At 38.8% G+C, this 15,759-nt stretch overlaps 1 protein-coding gene across 1 annotated transcript in view; it reads left to right on the top strand.

The window, feature by feature from the left end:
- The window catches only part of HAAO (3-hydroxyanthranilate 3,4-dioxygenase), a 35,242-nt gene extending 25,875 nt beyond the window's left edge, over nucleotides 1–9,367 (top strand). The window contains exons 7-10 of the mRNA XM_075042030.1: nucleotides 4,114–4,259; nucleotides 5,391–5,459; nucleotides 6,628–6,710; nucleotides 8,114–9,367. Coding sequence (XP_074898131.1) covers nucleotides 4,114–4,259; nucleotides 5,391–5,459; nucleotides 6,628–6,710; nucleotides 8,114–8,192 — 377 coding nt within the window. The 3' untranslated portion in view covers nucleotides 8,193–9,367. The remainder of the gene's footprint in view (nucleotides 1–4,113; nucleotides 4,260–5,390; nucleotides 5,460–6,627; nucleotides 6,711–8,113) is intronic.
- Nucleotides 9,368–15,759: the final 6,392 nt, after the last annotated feature.

The raw sequence follows: 15,759 nt of genomic DNA, 5'->3' as shown, positions 1-15,759 counted from the left end.
TTCATGTGCTTTATTGCTCTTCTCCTTTGCAAGAAATCTCAAAGAAACAAGGTTTGCACAACAGCTAAGGGAAGAGCTTGGGGATAGTAGGGCTCAAGAGACACTCTGGAAGAATGAGATGGTCTGATTTCTTGGCAAGACAGCTCAGGCATATCACTGGGGTAGAGAAGGGGGAGCTTACATGTAACATGCAAGTTTGGGGCAAGCAAATACACCCACATAGAGCTGATAGGCCAGTGGCAGTCCTCTTTTTACCTGTCCTCTTTATTGCTCTCAGAAGTACAGTACTCCCAGAAAGTTCAAACCCTTCTTTAGGTGGTCTCTGTTGAGACTGTAACTACCTGTACATTCGCTGGCTGTTTTCTTGTAAGCTGTTCTCCCCATTTTTGCACAGCTTCGTATTTTCAGTCTCAGTACAGTTTCTATTGTTTAACTGAAATCAAATTCCTCTAAAACCTGTAATTTCCTTTTTTAAATATTTACTAACTCATTCGGTAAACGTGATGTATTTTTCAGCTTAACATGATATCATCACATTCTAATTTAAAGCTGAAAAGAGCTATAAAACCCATAAAGAACACACTGCTGTGATATGAATATTTAATAATAATGATCTACCAAAATGGACTTCGCTATTGAACTATTTAAATGGATCTCCTGAACATGTAAGAAAATATTAGATTTGATGTTCCACTTAGTGATGTATTACTTGGAGATACATACACAAGACTTCTAGCTGAGTAGTTTAGAATTGCCATCTTCTTGCATTTTGCTGGCATATTTTTACCTTTACCATGATTAAACATGTTATCTCCCTGTCTCACAGTATTACTAGAACATAAGAACTCTGGAAACACACCAACTCATATTTCCTGAGATATTGTTGAAAGCTAATGTACAGGCTAAGCAGAAATATATGCAACATTATCTAAACATAAGCCCTTAGCCCGATAAGAAACAATCAGTTCCTTTGGAAGCACCAGGCTTCAACTCTGGTATGCATGGGATCACAGAATACTGGATCCTCCTCGTTGTAGCTTGTTAGCTCAAGTTCACAAGTGCTAGGGCACCTGCAGCTTTCAGCATCAGGCACAGGCTAAGTATCCGGATTAAATGAGCACTCGGTCAAATAGGCTATTAATAATACACAGACATATGTCATGTACTTCATCATCACAGTGCTCTCTTATTTGTTCTGCAGTAACAGGTAACCAAATCATCATACTGGATCACACTAAAGGCTCATTTCATGCAGACTCAGTTTTCAAAGGCTGTTATGCTATCACTGGGCAAGTGTCATTAACATCAAAATTAGCAATAAGCTAAAACCCCATCACAGATCAGGGCCCACTGACAGAACAAGTGTCAAAAGACAGCTCTTGTCCTGAGGAACTTAAAGTTTAAATTAAAAAGTCCACCTATACTTGAAAGTAAATGAAACTGTTAGAAAGCGCCTGTACATCACAAGCAAGAAAGCCCAATGCTCCATAGTAAGTGTAGGACATATTATTACACTTTACATTGGCCGTAAGTATGCATAGCTCACTGTTTACTGTTGTCCTGTCTGTGTTGTCCCTGTTGATCAGGACAGCTGGAGTCAGAGCTCACTAGAAAGAGGAAAGCTAGCAAAATTATGTTTATGGGGAGTAAGTGACAGAAGTTAAGCTACAAACTTAGAAGTTCATAGCTACTTTTCATTGTTAGATTTGTGTTGTTTCTTGGTCAGAACACAAACAAGTACTTTGGCTTTTTTGTACCTCAAATTCCTTGCAACTCATGGGGAGCAGTCATAGTTCTGCTTGCCTAAAACATCACAGTGCCCACCCTAGGCACTCAGCTTTTTGCTATCAATTCTCCAGCACGTGAAGTCTGAACATAATTGTTAGCTTGATGCTGGAATTCTTAATCTGTGAAGAAAATGTATCCCCTTGAGCTAAGCAGGATACCCATGGCTTTTCAGTATGTGTCTCTCACCTTACTAGGTGCTATATACCAGTTTAGCGTTTGGGTTTTTTTTGGTTGGTTGGTGGGGTGCTGTGGGTTTTTTTTTTAACTATCTCAACTAGGACATGCATTTTAGTAGAAAGCCCTGCCAATGGGCAACTTCCTTGTATTCCAAAAGGCTTTTCTAAATTCAAGAGTGACCTGTTTTATTCTGATAACAGAAAAAAACCTCTATCATCTTCATATTACTATAGAAGGTAAAGATTGCTACTATTAATGAAACAAAATATTTAAAAATCTGTTGGAATACTAGTTGTACTGAGTACCTTCTGATAAAATATCTTTCTGCTCCTCTGCCGTCTGTGAATATATTTCATAATATTTTAGACCTACATTTTGTATCTTGCCCTAGCCAAAAAACAACTTTCCAACACAGCTATAGCTGAGCATATCCATAATTTAAGGACAAAATGTATAAGTATTCCTAATTACCTCCAAAGCAAGTTTGATGAACCTGTGAAAATTAAGGAAAAAAAAAACCAAAATAGACATATTGCAGCATGAAAATAAATCACCAGTGACCATAACACTACTTTTAATGTTATCAATAAAATATAGAATGTTCAGACTAGATCTTGTTAATGTTTCCAGGCCCAGATTAGAATAAATCTAATGTAAAGATTTTCTTTTTGCTTCTGGTACTTCTTAATTTCACTGGAGGAGTTTGCTTTTCAATAAAATTGAAAATTTTATTGTTAAATATTTGAGTTAAATAATGTAAAAGTAGGATGCTTTTTTTAAAAAAAAGCTTGAAGGCAAAAAGCTTTCAAACAAAAAATTCCTTCTTGCTGCAAATTTCTCCAGATTGCTTTCAGTATTTCCTGAAAGAGGCATTGCTGAGACAAATCATTTGCAGAAACATGTTGACTACTTCCGTTTAATTTAATATAAGGGAGAAGAAATTTGAATAGCAAAACCTGTTTCTACAATAAAAGGGTTAGCATCCCATTCAGATTGTCTGGAGATGGATTTAGATACTCGGTGCTTATTATGATCCGTTAAACAGCAGTAGCTTATTCAGTACACTATGCTATGCCTTGGATGCACTGACCTCGCATATTGTTCAAAGACTGCATACAAAATGGCCTTCCATGAAAAACTGAAATGATACATTCAAAACACTGCAGAGCAGTGAAATACATCTTTAGAAAAAAAAACAGAAGAACACTGCATAATGAATACAATACTTTAAAAAGACCTACTCTGTTACTAGTACCAAGGCTAAGATTTGGCTGTGAGTTTATTACCTCAATGCATTTGGGAGACAGCCATCTAGCGAGTTTTTCCTGCATCTAGTTGGCATTATTACTTGAAATTACCTTATGGGTGTTCCCCCATGGCATCTCAGAACAAACTGCTTAGGATCACCAAGGCGATTGCACTGTCTCTGCACTTCACTGTGAGCTGGTAAATAACTAAAGCTAATTTCATATACCAGCAACACACAGCACAAATCTTGAATTTCACCAGCTACATGGAAACTGCATTTGGTCCTCCAGCTATTTTAAATCAAATCAGTTATGAATGACAACTACTGGAAATTAAATCCAGCTACAACTCCAGCAACACCACAAAAAAGGCATTTTATTAAGTTTAGGGTTGTGATAACCTGTTTGCACCACTGTGGTCACATAGGGGAGAAGAAACATAAAAGCCAGTACTAACTATGTGAAAGATGTAGAGTAAGCTAGTTCTATGGGCCTAATTCCACTTACATGGGGATATGCAAGGGGTGACTCGGCAAAGGCTCGGAGATGATACATCAGATTTTACCAGTGCAAAAGCTGGTCTGGAAGAGAATGAAGAATATGCCAGCAAGAACTAGGTAGCCTATTGCATACTGTTTGAATGCCTTTTTAACAGGCATGACTGCACAACAGTTCTGACAACAGCTTCAGAAAAGCAACTCAAAGATACAAAAATAATGTATGCATCTTACAACCTCAAGTAAGAAGTCCTGATAATGACCATAGCACTGTTTGCTGTTACAACAGACTTTTGACTAGATAATATCTGTAAATTGAACCCTTCAAGCTGTAAACAACAGTAAAATGTTTGCAAAGGTCAAGGGAAGCAAGCGTCACTGATAGCCCTCTGCCTTGCTTACAGACGAACTCCTGAAAGAAACACCTTTCCCACTGAATTCCACTTCTGTTATGGAGCCATTTACCTTCCAAAGCTGGTTAAATGATCATCGTGGTGAAATAAAACAGAAGAAATCCTTGAGTATGTTTGGAGATAACTTTGAAACAGAGGTAGGGATGTCTAATTTCACTGAAAGAGAGGGATATTTTTAAAGGTACAGATAATAGCTGCCTACTGTTCAGACTGAGTGAATCCAGGCCTGGGAAAATTGTGTAGTCAGCAGAGGAAGTTCTGCACCCCTGCAGAACAACTCAGCCTTAGCCTGCCCTGCCCTTTGGAAGTGCCTGTCTTCGTCCATTGATTTGAGTAGCTTAGGGCAGGGGCTTCCTAGCTCAGATACTTCCATTCACAGAATCAACCTGAACCTTATTTGCATTCATTTCCTTTGGGATTAAACCAGCTCTCTCACACCACACCCCACCCCCCCATATTTCCCAGAGCAGAAACACCAGCGTGACTACTCACAAGTGTGTTTGGCTTCCCTATACGTTTGAACAGCATTCTTGGTGCCAAGTCTAATCTGGGTGTGTAAATACACGTTTTTTTCCTCCCCCTCAATCTACATAAAGTGGAAACAAGGAAAACTGGACAGCACTAGAGAGCCTGGGCTGTGCTAAAACATTTCACTTCTCAGTTTAGTCAAACACAGTCTAGTTTGGGTGTAAATTAAGCTGTCACCATTTGATATCTGGGCTGTATGCACGATAGTTTACAAAACATATTCTTTCCCTGGGCTACTTGGAATCACACTCTGAAAAATCCAATACATTTGACAACAAAGTGACAGAGCATGGGCCTGTCAGGAAGAACACAAAAAGGGCAGATGAGGAGAAAAATAAGGTCCAGTCTGCAGCTTTTTTTTAACATTAATGGAAGAACCTTTATAATTCAACAGGCTTTTGACGGGGCCCAGAGTTCATGAGGAGGAAGTGCCTGTTCCAAGAACAGACGCAGGAAGGATATAGATGCAAAGCTGAGAGTGGGAGGAGGCAGAAGGAATAGATAAGTGAGGATGCAGAGGAGCATAAGGAGTGGCAGGTGTGATCAGTTCCCTTTTTATCAGTAGGAATCAATATGAGAATACCAAACATAATGTGAATTTTAATGTCTGTAAAAATAACGTCATGTTCTATGAACATTTTTCTGTAAAAATAGAATTTTTAAATGCTGTAGAAAGATGAATATGTACACTTTGGTCACTGGGATGAATCCATTACTTTTCTTCCCTTTTTTTTTTAAAGGTTATAGCTTATGGACCAGGAACAACTGAGAAAAGTAAAAAGAATTCAGATATCTGGATTTGGCAGCTGGTATGTGATAATTCACACTTGTTAACTGATGAGTTCATATTTCAGTTCAGAGGAGACTGAACAGTAGTAAAGCCTTCAGCAACAGAAGTTAAAATGATTACCTTCCTTCTCACAGAAAAGATCATCAAAATGCACCACCCTTCAGCTTTAAACTACGATGAAAAATAACTGTAAACTACTGTCACCATAAAAATAGTCTCTCTTTTTCCTCATCTTGTATGTTGAGGACAGAGATACTGGCACCCTCCATAAGGTCTCAGTGGGGATTTTAATATACTGTGCCTGGGGTATATACTGTAAATATATTAGAATGCCTCCAAGTGATAAAAAAAGCATTACCTATTACTTCTGCCTTGAAGCATTTGTCCTCATACTGAAGTCAAACTAGAATCAGGTAGAATAAGCTAATAAAAAAAGTGTATCTGAGAACTTGTTTATACTAAAGCACAGTGGTAAGTGATCCAGATGTCCTTCATTCAACTGAATTCTAGGAAACATTTGCAGCCCAAGGGAAAAACAGAGAAAAGCAAGTTTTCGTTTACACAAGTCAGGCTAGCTTGGGAGGCAGATACTTCTATCAGTTCCTGTTCTGTTGAAATTCACTGGGACTGTCAAATACTAATTAAAGACATAATATTCCTAAAAGACATTTGTTTACACTGCAGCTTACAGCAGCCTATGCAATCAAGACCTTGTTGCTGGCAAGAACCTGGGTCCTCTGCTTGATAAGATAATGATGAGTCCATTCCAGTATGAATGGACTCCTATTAGCAATTTCTCCTAGCTCCCTGCTGACTTGTGAACTGCTTTTCAAGACTTAAAAAGATATTAGGAATCAGAAAAGTAGAAAAGGAGGTTGAAGTATTCCAGGACATTATCTCTGTAATTTCCAGAGCTGTACCAATGCAGGCTGCTGGGTTAGATTTGTAGCAGTGTACCCCGCAAGAGTCAGGCAGTGGGGAACAATGAACCATGAAGCATGTTTTTGGGGATGCTAATAGTGTTGGACAGGGAAGACCAGCTGAATATTTAGCTAGGCCTCATGAAACAGAGCAGGTTTGAAGTGCTCTTTCAGTGGGAAAGATTTCCATACTTACCTGCAGCATTTTTTCTGCTAGTTGACAGGACATGGAACACTCAAAGCTGGTTATCTGTTCTTTTCCTTTAGGAGGGCACATCGACTGTTACCATGGATGGTAAAACCCTGACTCTATCTGCTGGTGACAGCCTGCTTGTCCAGGCCCAGTCTACGTGAGTAGACATGAACAGTGGTTCAATGCATGATTTCCCAGCTTCCAACAACATAAATTCTGTGTATTTGGCTCACCCCAGGCTGGACATCAGCTGGTGCAGAAACACAGCATCTATGAATGCAGGATTTGCAATAGCCCCCATTATTCCTGAGGGCAGAAGTGTCTTCAGGAGGAAACAACAAATCCATTCATTCCAGTTCACCTCTTATGATTAAAGCTGGGGAAAATAAAAACGATAAGCACTATCAAGAAAAAGCAGTGTGCAAAAGACCATGCATAAAGGTAGAAGGCATGAATACACCAATGGGCAGTCACAGCAGATCCTCTAATCCTCAGTCCAGGCTTAATAAACATCAATGCAGCAAGATTTGGGGTTCAGACTAAGAACACAGCTCTCTTTCTGAAGTAGGATGCATATGGCTGTTTCATAGTCACGACACACGTGATATATGTAAAGGAAAAAAAACCAGTGAAAATAGTTTCCAGAGAGAACAGAAAGGGAAAGTACTTGCCAACTTTTGTGAAGAGTGGCATAAGCTGATAAAGTGCCCACCTTGAAGAAGATGAAGGATGATGTATACTCACTGGTAATGCAATGCAGCAGATTATAGGCAGATGATAAAAAGGCCTTCTTTCCTACAGGAAAAGTCTAATAAGTCGTAGTGCTGACATTTGCACATTTTGTACAGCACTGAAAACATTTGCTGAAAGAGCTGAAACCATCCAGCTGTGCACAGAACAGTTCTCTGCACCTGTGATTCCAACACATAGCCACCTTCTCCCTTCACCTTTACTTCCACCACTTCTATGAAATCACTTAATCTTAAATCAATTCCCAGTCCTGCGGTCCAATCAATGAGCATGTGTTTTCAAGATCACAGCATGATGCATGTGCAGAGATCTGCCAGCACAGTTCATATTGCATTGTCATTTATCAGATCTGTACAGCAGGCACCTTTTATTGTATGCACCACTGTTGCACACTGATTGATCTCTGGCCATCTCTGCAACTGGGACAGAAACAGCTAATAAAAGTGATGACCACAAGAAAAATACTATTAAATTAATAGATACTAATTTTGTTAAAATACTATGTGTACTGAGGTGATTCTGTTCCAGTCCTCATGTCACTGAGATCAGAACAGATGCCTTCCCCCTTGGTTGATCCATAAGTAGATGTACGTGCTTCCTCACCATTTCATGATGTTTGGCTTGTATTAGTGATGGCGAAGAGTAATTCCTGAAATATCACAAGATATACCAATATGGAGAGAGAACAAATGTAATCATGACAGAACCTGTATGTTTTCCCCTACTTTGCAGTAGCATCAATGTTTTAGTTGTTGATTTGAGTGTGTGGTTCCCCCCCATACACATTTGGTCATCTCTCTATTTTTCCAGGCACTGCTGGAAGAGAACAGAAGAATGTGTTGCTCTCTGCATTGCTCAGGATCCAAAACGCAAGCAGCCTTATACCTAGCTCCTGTGCCAGCTGACTTTGATGATAACCAAGTTTTAACCTACTTATCTAAATGATCTTTTAGTGAGAATGCCTGGAAATTTGAATAGTCTAACACTTAATTCAGTGTAATCATTGTGGAGTCAAGTGCTGTGCACAGTTAAAACTTTTCCCCCCCAAGTAGTTAGTTTCAGCAAAATCTACAATCAATAATTTTTTTAAAAAAAACAAACAGAACAATCATTGTTATCTGAAAGGAAATGAAAACAGATCCAAGTAGCAGGATTATTTACATAATAATATATATGATACTACCTAGAGTAAGTTAAAGGCTTTTTAAAGGCAAGTCTCTGCCACAACATGTAGAAAAGGAGATAGGACAGATACTGTCATGCCTACTGAGGTAAGAGTCTTCATTTTTTTTGTCTCAGTTTTGTAATTTGTAATAAATTGGGTATAACATTAGTTACCCAGCCCACAGTAGAGGAGCTTTAATTGGCAGTAGCTCACAGGTGTTGAGATATTTGGCTAAAAGGCCCTTTAAAAAACAAAACAATATGCTGCACTCCTTGAGGATCTCAGTACTTTGTGAAAGAGAGGAAGGTGCATTAGTAAAGGGGGAAGCAGCACCCGCAACAGCATCAAGCATTACTCAGATCACCACTGTACTTGCTTCAGGTAACTTACTATCAGTTTACCAAATCCAGCAAAGCAGTATCAATCACAGTTATCAGTAACATGCCACACATACCATGCTGGATGCTGTCTATACAATATACTATCAACAACACACCACTGCAATATGACTGAACACAGGAGCATCGAGGTCATGGGTGTTCCTGTGCAGCAGAAATCTCAAGTCAAAGTAGCCTAAGAAGTGTGTTGTGGAACAAGGGAGCAGAAAAATTATTATAATTAGTTTCTACTAAGAGCTGCTTCTTTTTGAACAATGAGGTTTCTTGCAGAAATAACAAGTGTCAAATTATCTTTCGCTGCTTTTATTCCAAGAAATCTCCAGAGGGGGTTTTGTTTGGTTTTTTTTAGTTGTCCTACACATAATTAACATCAGAAAATAGGTTGCTTAAATGTCTGCAGGTATTATCAATTACACATTTGAGAAAGCAAAAAGTTACCATTTGTTGATTTTTTTTTTGTAATTCTAATTAAGTTCAGAAAATATTTCTTTAAAATATCTATCACCTACAAAGCTCATTAAACTGAGATGTCATGTGTTTTATTCAAGTGTTCATTCTTCTGATGAGAAAGACTCAGATGGCTTAGCTTTAATCTATAACTTAAATACAAGTTCACTAGCTTTTCTAGTAAAGCATAGAGCAGAACTTTGCTACATCCTCCTTATAACAGGGAACCTAATTTAAGAAATTGAGCCTAGTCCTGAAGGCTATTATGAGTGTGAGCTATCACACATGATAAGAAGCTATAACACTCCTTTTGAACAAGGGAGTCATTTATCTGATTACCATTGGTATTGTGTTTGTAGGACTGCCTACTCCTTGAGTGAGAGTCTATGGTTGAGGAATCTAGAGTACCAAAGTGTTATATTTTTAGTCCACCAGTTAGAGGGTTACCACAGAAATATTTCTATATTTCACACTGAATAAGTGAATAAAACACAGCAACATGTAGAACAGTGTCCAGAATAATCAACAGCTCTTCATCCATCTAGAGACACTGAGCACCATGGAAATTTCAGAATAAAAATTAAAGGCACCTCTAGATTAGATACCTCCCAGGATTTAAAATCAAGGCTCCACTCAAACTATATTTTTGATGAAGTCCTTCTATGATAACTTGTGTTTGAACACCTGAATTCTACCCAGGTCCCATGCTAGGTGCCTCAAATCAGAGAGAGAACCAGACCAGGAACATTAAGTCAGATTCATCACCCACAGTTCTGCCACTGCCTGTGCTCAGAAACCAGGGCTGAGCAGGTCATCAATTAACTTCTGAGGAAGAGTTGCTGTCCTCTAAAAACTAGGTAAGAAGTGTCCAGTCCCATTAGTATGCCTAAGAATCAGGATCAAACCAGCATGAGAAGATTTATAAACAGGCTTAGATACCAAGTACGGGGAGAAGAGAAATTTATGTTCTTGTGTCTCTTTTGAGAATTCCTTCAGTTGTTTCTCCTTGCCTGCCTGCCTTCCTCCCCCCCCCCCCCCCGCACCATTCAATAATTATTTGGTAGTCAGAGCACCAATGAAAGCATGGAGAACTTCTCATTTACTCCTTTTAAGGTGCTTAACCACTTATTTAGAAACCTGCAACTTCTCTTTTTCCAAGTCTTCAAATAGTTCCAGGGGTCCTGATTAGTCAGTGAATCTTTTTTAGGTGCTTTATTCTTCCTCCATATTATATATATTGTAAGCTGCCCCAACAATTGTACATTTATAATTAGATGCACCCATGCTTATGAGGAAGTTGGCCAGATGCAAGTTTCGTTCCTAGAGTCCTTTTAGGCTGTTAGGCGCTGTTTTTGTGTATGTGTGGTCAGCTCAGTAGATACTTTGGCACCAGAGTCATTGGGATCGGTCTGGGGACTCAATGCTAATGTTGCCTCAAAGAAGGATTTCAGGCTTAGGTCAGTGGCAAAGGCTTAGGTAGGCATGTTGTCTGCAAAGTGCCCTAATGCACTTCTGTTGACAATGTGCTTGTTCATACATGTCCATGACAACACACCAGCACAAAACTACGTGACTTTTTCTTTACAGCTCTTTCTACACAAGATGCACCTGCACCCTGATTTGGGCACACATTTTCTATCTGAATCGTACAGATACTGTGTCACCTCATACTTAGTAAACTTACTACATTTTGGCAGGATCATGCTAACCTCATGAGTACAGTATTGCATAGACAGTCCATCTGTTGCTCACTGTTTCTCCCAGACTCAAAAGCAAAATATTATACAAATATATATTCTAAGCAGTATTACAATAAAGCCTACACAGACCAGAAGCCATACATGCACCATGCTTTATAAATTAATTATTACCTTAAACATATGCAGGATTGTCCTGAATCACAAGCTGGAGAGCACTTGAAAGCTTAGAAACATACACAAAGGAGTTTGAGTCTACCTACAAGCATCCACAGAGAGTTATTCCAAGCCCAGATCTCACCTATCCTGGAAGTCAGCAGGAGCTTTCCCCTTCAATTCAAATGGGAAAAGGTGATGCGGCCCAATCCTGCCAGTTGTTGAGTAAAGTATCAAGAGGCTGTGATTGTTCAGTGCCTTTAAAATGTTTAACCCCAATGAGAAAAATTATAAGTTTTGTAAAGAGAAAGACAAAACACTCCTTTTTAGCTATTGGTATATTTTGATTTCTATTATTATAGCACTTAAATGGTATAATGAGCGATATAAGCATTATTATAGTACTTCAAATTGAACAAGTAACTTACGTCTTACAGTCAGTCTTTCAGTTCATGTAAATTAGCAATATAGATTAAAAATATTTAAAGTAGTTAGTGTCTCCTATTGCCACTAGGCTAGACAGGTCTGACCTGATAGGGTACTTATGTTCTTATTTTGAGCTATGCATAATTCCATGAATTATGAAAATAAAATTATAGTATTTAACTATATTCCTCCTTATTAAGTGTTGAAATATGAGACAATAACAAAAATATGTTGATTAGCAAGGTTACATTATACATCAGCACCAATTCGAAACACCTAGTATTGCTTGAAGTAACCACAATACTTAAGAAATAATCCTGGTACAGTAAATAAAGCTTAAGTCTTCACCAGCTCTTTCTAGAACATTGAAGACAGACCTACAAAAAGCAACCTTATGCAAAACACATATGTTTGTGGTTCTGAAAGAACTACAAGAGCAAACAACAACCCTCATGGATCGTGTTGTAAACATATCAGAGATCAACAGCAGAGCCCAAGTTTGTCCAATTTTTTTTTTTTTTAAATAGAACAGTTAAGGCAAGATAATGATCTAATGCTAACTACATTTCATCTTGCAATGCATAAATTGACAGCTTGTAAAAGTCAAGAGAGGAACTCTTCTTCCTCCATGCTTGCTTTATTTTTAGATCTTGCCTGTTCCTTTGAAGTAACAAACACTACCGGAGGCAAAAAACTAGACTAAGTGGATCAGTAAACTGGTAAAATCAGGTGTGTTGTAGTAAACTCTTTCCTCAAACCCACACAGCATTTACTCACACCTGTAAACCAATCTCATCTTGTTGCATGAAGATAATAAATGCTTTCACTCCATTGTTAAAAACATTAATTGTACTCTGACTTCAGCTCTCCAGCCACATTTATTTTATAGAACAGATGCACAGAAAGCAACCCTCCCACCATCATTGCATACAAGTAAAGGAAGAAAAATTACTTAAGCTATTTAACAGATTCCTACAAAAACAGCTTGTGTTCATAATGCAGATATTTCAGGGCTTTGGGGTTTCTTTTTATTCATTTTATTTTCAGTTAATAATCCAGAGTGCACTTGAATGAACACTTCAGACTAATGAGGGTCATCACCTCATTGTCTGACAATATACTTGTAGAGCTACACTTCAACATCAAAGCATGCAGAATAATAGCTGTTTGGACCCAAAGTAAAATTATTGATTTTAAGGTAATAATGAAGATGACAAAGTTAATACCTGCCCTGTAACTCAGAGGAAATATCTGACCTACAGGTCCTAGCACCATCTGGTACAGAAAGATCTTATGCTGTATCCAGTCAGCAATATTTTAAGTGATTGCCCAGAAAGCGTGGAAGTGCATGAAAACTCTCCCTTTTAACAATACTAGAATTTTGAGTGAAGCTTGAATGCTAGGGTAATATATACACACAAAGTCAGACAGTTTGTATTCAGCACCTTTCCAGAAACAAGCCCTGAAACGGCAAAGTCATTAGGCAAATCAATCCCAAGGCACACATCAGACTCCCTGCTGCAAACAGCTCTCCTGTTTGGGGTCTACAAGTCTACAAATTTAGAACACTTCTTTCTAAATTCCTGTTGCTCTAGGTTAAATACATCTCCAAGATCTTTGGCCCAGTAATTCATTAGAAGTTGCATCAGAACCACACACTGGAAGATTCAAACACTGCTTTGTATTTTTAGAGTTGCTAAATAGGTGCATGTACGTGTACATTACACAGCTAAATAAAAAATTATGTCCTAGGTTTGCGAGATAAATTACACTGAAGTTGTAGCAGAATTATTTGGGTTCTAAACCACTACATTATATAACTTTATAAACCACTGAGAAAGATGTCATGGCTATGACAAAGTAAACTAGGCGTAAGCACATTTGGAGCTTCAGTGAGGAATTTGGGTACATCCTTGTCTTGTCAGAGAAAAACAACTTCTGTAGTGCTGCACAACTACAGCAAAAATATTATTTAAAGATGTTTTAATGTTTTTCCCCTTGAAGGCAGCACTAAAGCATGTACACGATGAAGCTTGTACTTCACTCATAGCAGAGCTAAACTCTTCTATGAAAGTTTACCATAAGTTCAAATTGTATGCTTTATGGTTTGAAAATAGATTTGACAATCCAATTGAGCAGAGCAACTAAACACGTACCAATGCGTAGGACTGAAGCTTGAAAGCTTCAGCATATGATTTCCAAACACTACTGGGGTTTGATCCTGAAATACAGCCATTGCACCTTACCTAGCTTCTTGGTATCTCTCTCTTCCTCCAAGAACCCTAGGGCAGGGTCTGGACTCTGTGCAGAAGGCAGATTTCGGCACCTCCGAATGGGCTCCACCATAACCACTGTGCTGAGCAGAGAATTGCACACAGAACACACCGCTGTCCACAACTGAACCACAAGGAAATGCCTGAAGGGTCATTTAAATGCCACCCTGCCATGCTCTGATCTCAGGATGCTGCAGGGAGCCACCTCCACTGAGGAGCCACAGGGCCCTGTACTGTACTTTTTCCAAGAGCCAAGCGAAGCTCATTCTCTTCTTGCAAATCACAGCCAGAGATCTATAACCTCATTTTACTCAATAGTCCCAGGAAAAGAGCAGTCTCACAAGAAGCAGAAGCCCCAGCAACAGCTCCCATCTCTGCACAGAAGGAAGTCAAACTCAAATCTTTGCTGTCCTGCAGGAACATCCCAGGCACAGGGTCTGCTGTTAGAGACATTTCCACCCCCTCTTGGTACAGCTCCACAATATTGCAGCAAGATCAGCTGAGCCATGCAGGAAGCATCACAGTTTTGCTAGTGAGCTAGAGGATAATTCCTACTCCCCAAATACAGTTACAAGAATTATTACTCTATAAAGTAGAAGGAAGTACTGACAGAAAGCACATATCATTACAATGCAATTGTTACAGTGGCAATTATTTGCCTGAACACATTTATGATCTGAGCTGTCTGTAGCATCTTGACAGACATTACAAAAAGAAGGTGAAAACACATTCTGACTTGGGAAAAAAATCATCAGCAGATTGTCGAACCACAAATAGATCAGCTTTGTTTATGACAACCTGAGAAAAACATTAACAGTTACTGATTGCTTTCCGAGATGGGTGACTAACAACCCACATGGTTCAAACCCTATATGCTTTATTACCAAATAAACATTCAATGCACAGGTCCCCCCTCATCAGACAATATCTTGTTATTCTTTTCAAGAGGAGAATAGTAAACACTGAATGAAACTGAGTAAAAGCTTCACAGAATGACAAGAATTAATTTCATTTTTTTATCCACCAAAACCTACTAGATTAGCTTTACTTCTAAACCAAGATAGGAAACTGTATGCCAGCAGTGGAATCGGGAATCAGATTGCCTTGTCCCATCAGACTTACAGTTTAAAATAAAAATTTACCAACTCTGGCTTCTATTTCCAATATGGTTGACAACGTTCAGTTGTCTAAAGCTATTTCTTCCATCTTTTGGATATAAGCTAGGCAATTTACACCCAATTCTTCACTGAAAGCAATTTACCACTACTTACATCTTTGCCATTTTAGATGCAGCTGCCCTGATTTACGCCAGTATGTCAACAGAATCAGGCTGCAACACTACAATAATGCAAATGTTGCTTTGCTGTTTTCTGCATCCCCCAAAATACCATTACATAGTTGCATAGGGTTTATTTATATTGTACATACACACACACATATATACACACACACAAACACACCTATATATGCCTTCTGAGTATTTTTACACAGTAATTAGTTGTATCTTGCTCATACTGGGGAAATTTGTGCCAAGCATACCGTGCATGCTTGGTGTTTTGTAACACGACTAGCCCATTATTGGCAGTCAGAGAGATAGAGATTGATACTAAAGGTCATTTTTATTTATGTCAGACACAGGATGTTTCAGAAGCTTTTATGGAGCAGCTACATCTGTGCTCTCTGTGGGTTGGATCTGCTCCATACATACTGCTGGAGGATAGAAAAAGCAGATCATACAAGAGGGAAGCACTATCCTGGGCTTCACTGGAAGCCAACTACACTAAATGCTCTACCTAACCCAGCCTTTTCACAGCATCCCAGGCAGTTGGGCTGTGCAGCTCATAGACATTGCTCATGGAGGGCCAAAGGTTGTTTTTTTACTATCAGTTTTAAT

The sequence above is a fragment of the Buteo buteo genome, chromosome 12 (genome assembly GCF_964188355.1).
Source record: "Buteo buteo chromosome 12, bButBut1.hap1.1, whole genome shotgun sequence".
Taxonomy (NCBI): domain Eukaryota; kingdom Metazoa; phylum Chordata; class Aves; order Accipitriformes; family Accipitridae; genus Buteo; species Buteo buteo.
The sequence above is the reverse complement of the archived record's forward strand: the minus strand, read 5'-3'. Positions and strand labels throughout refer to the sequence as shown.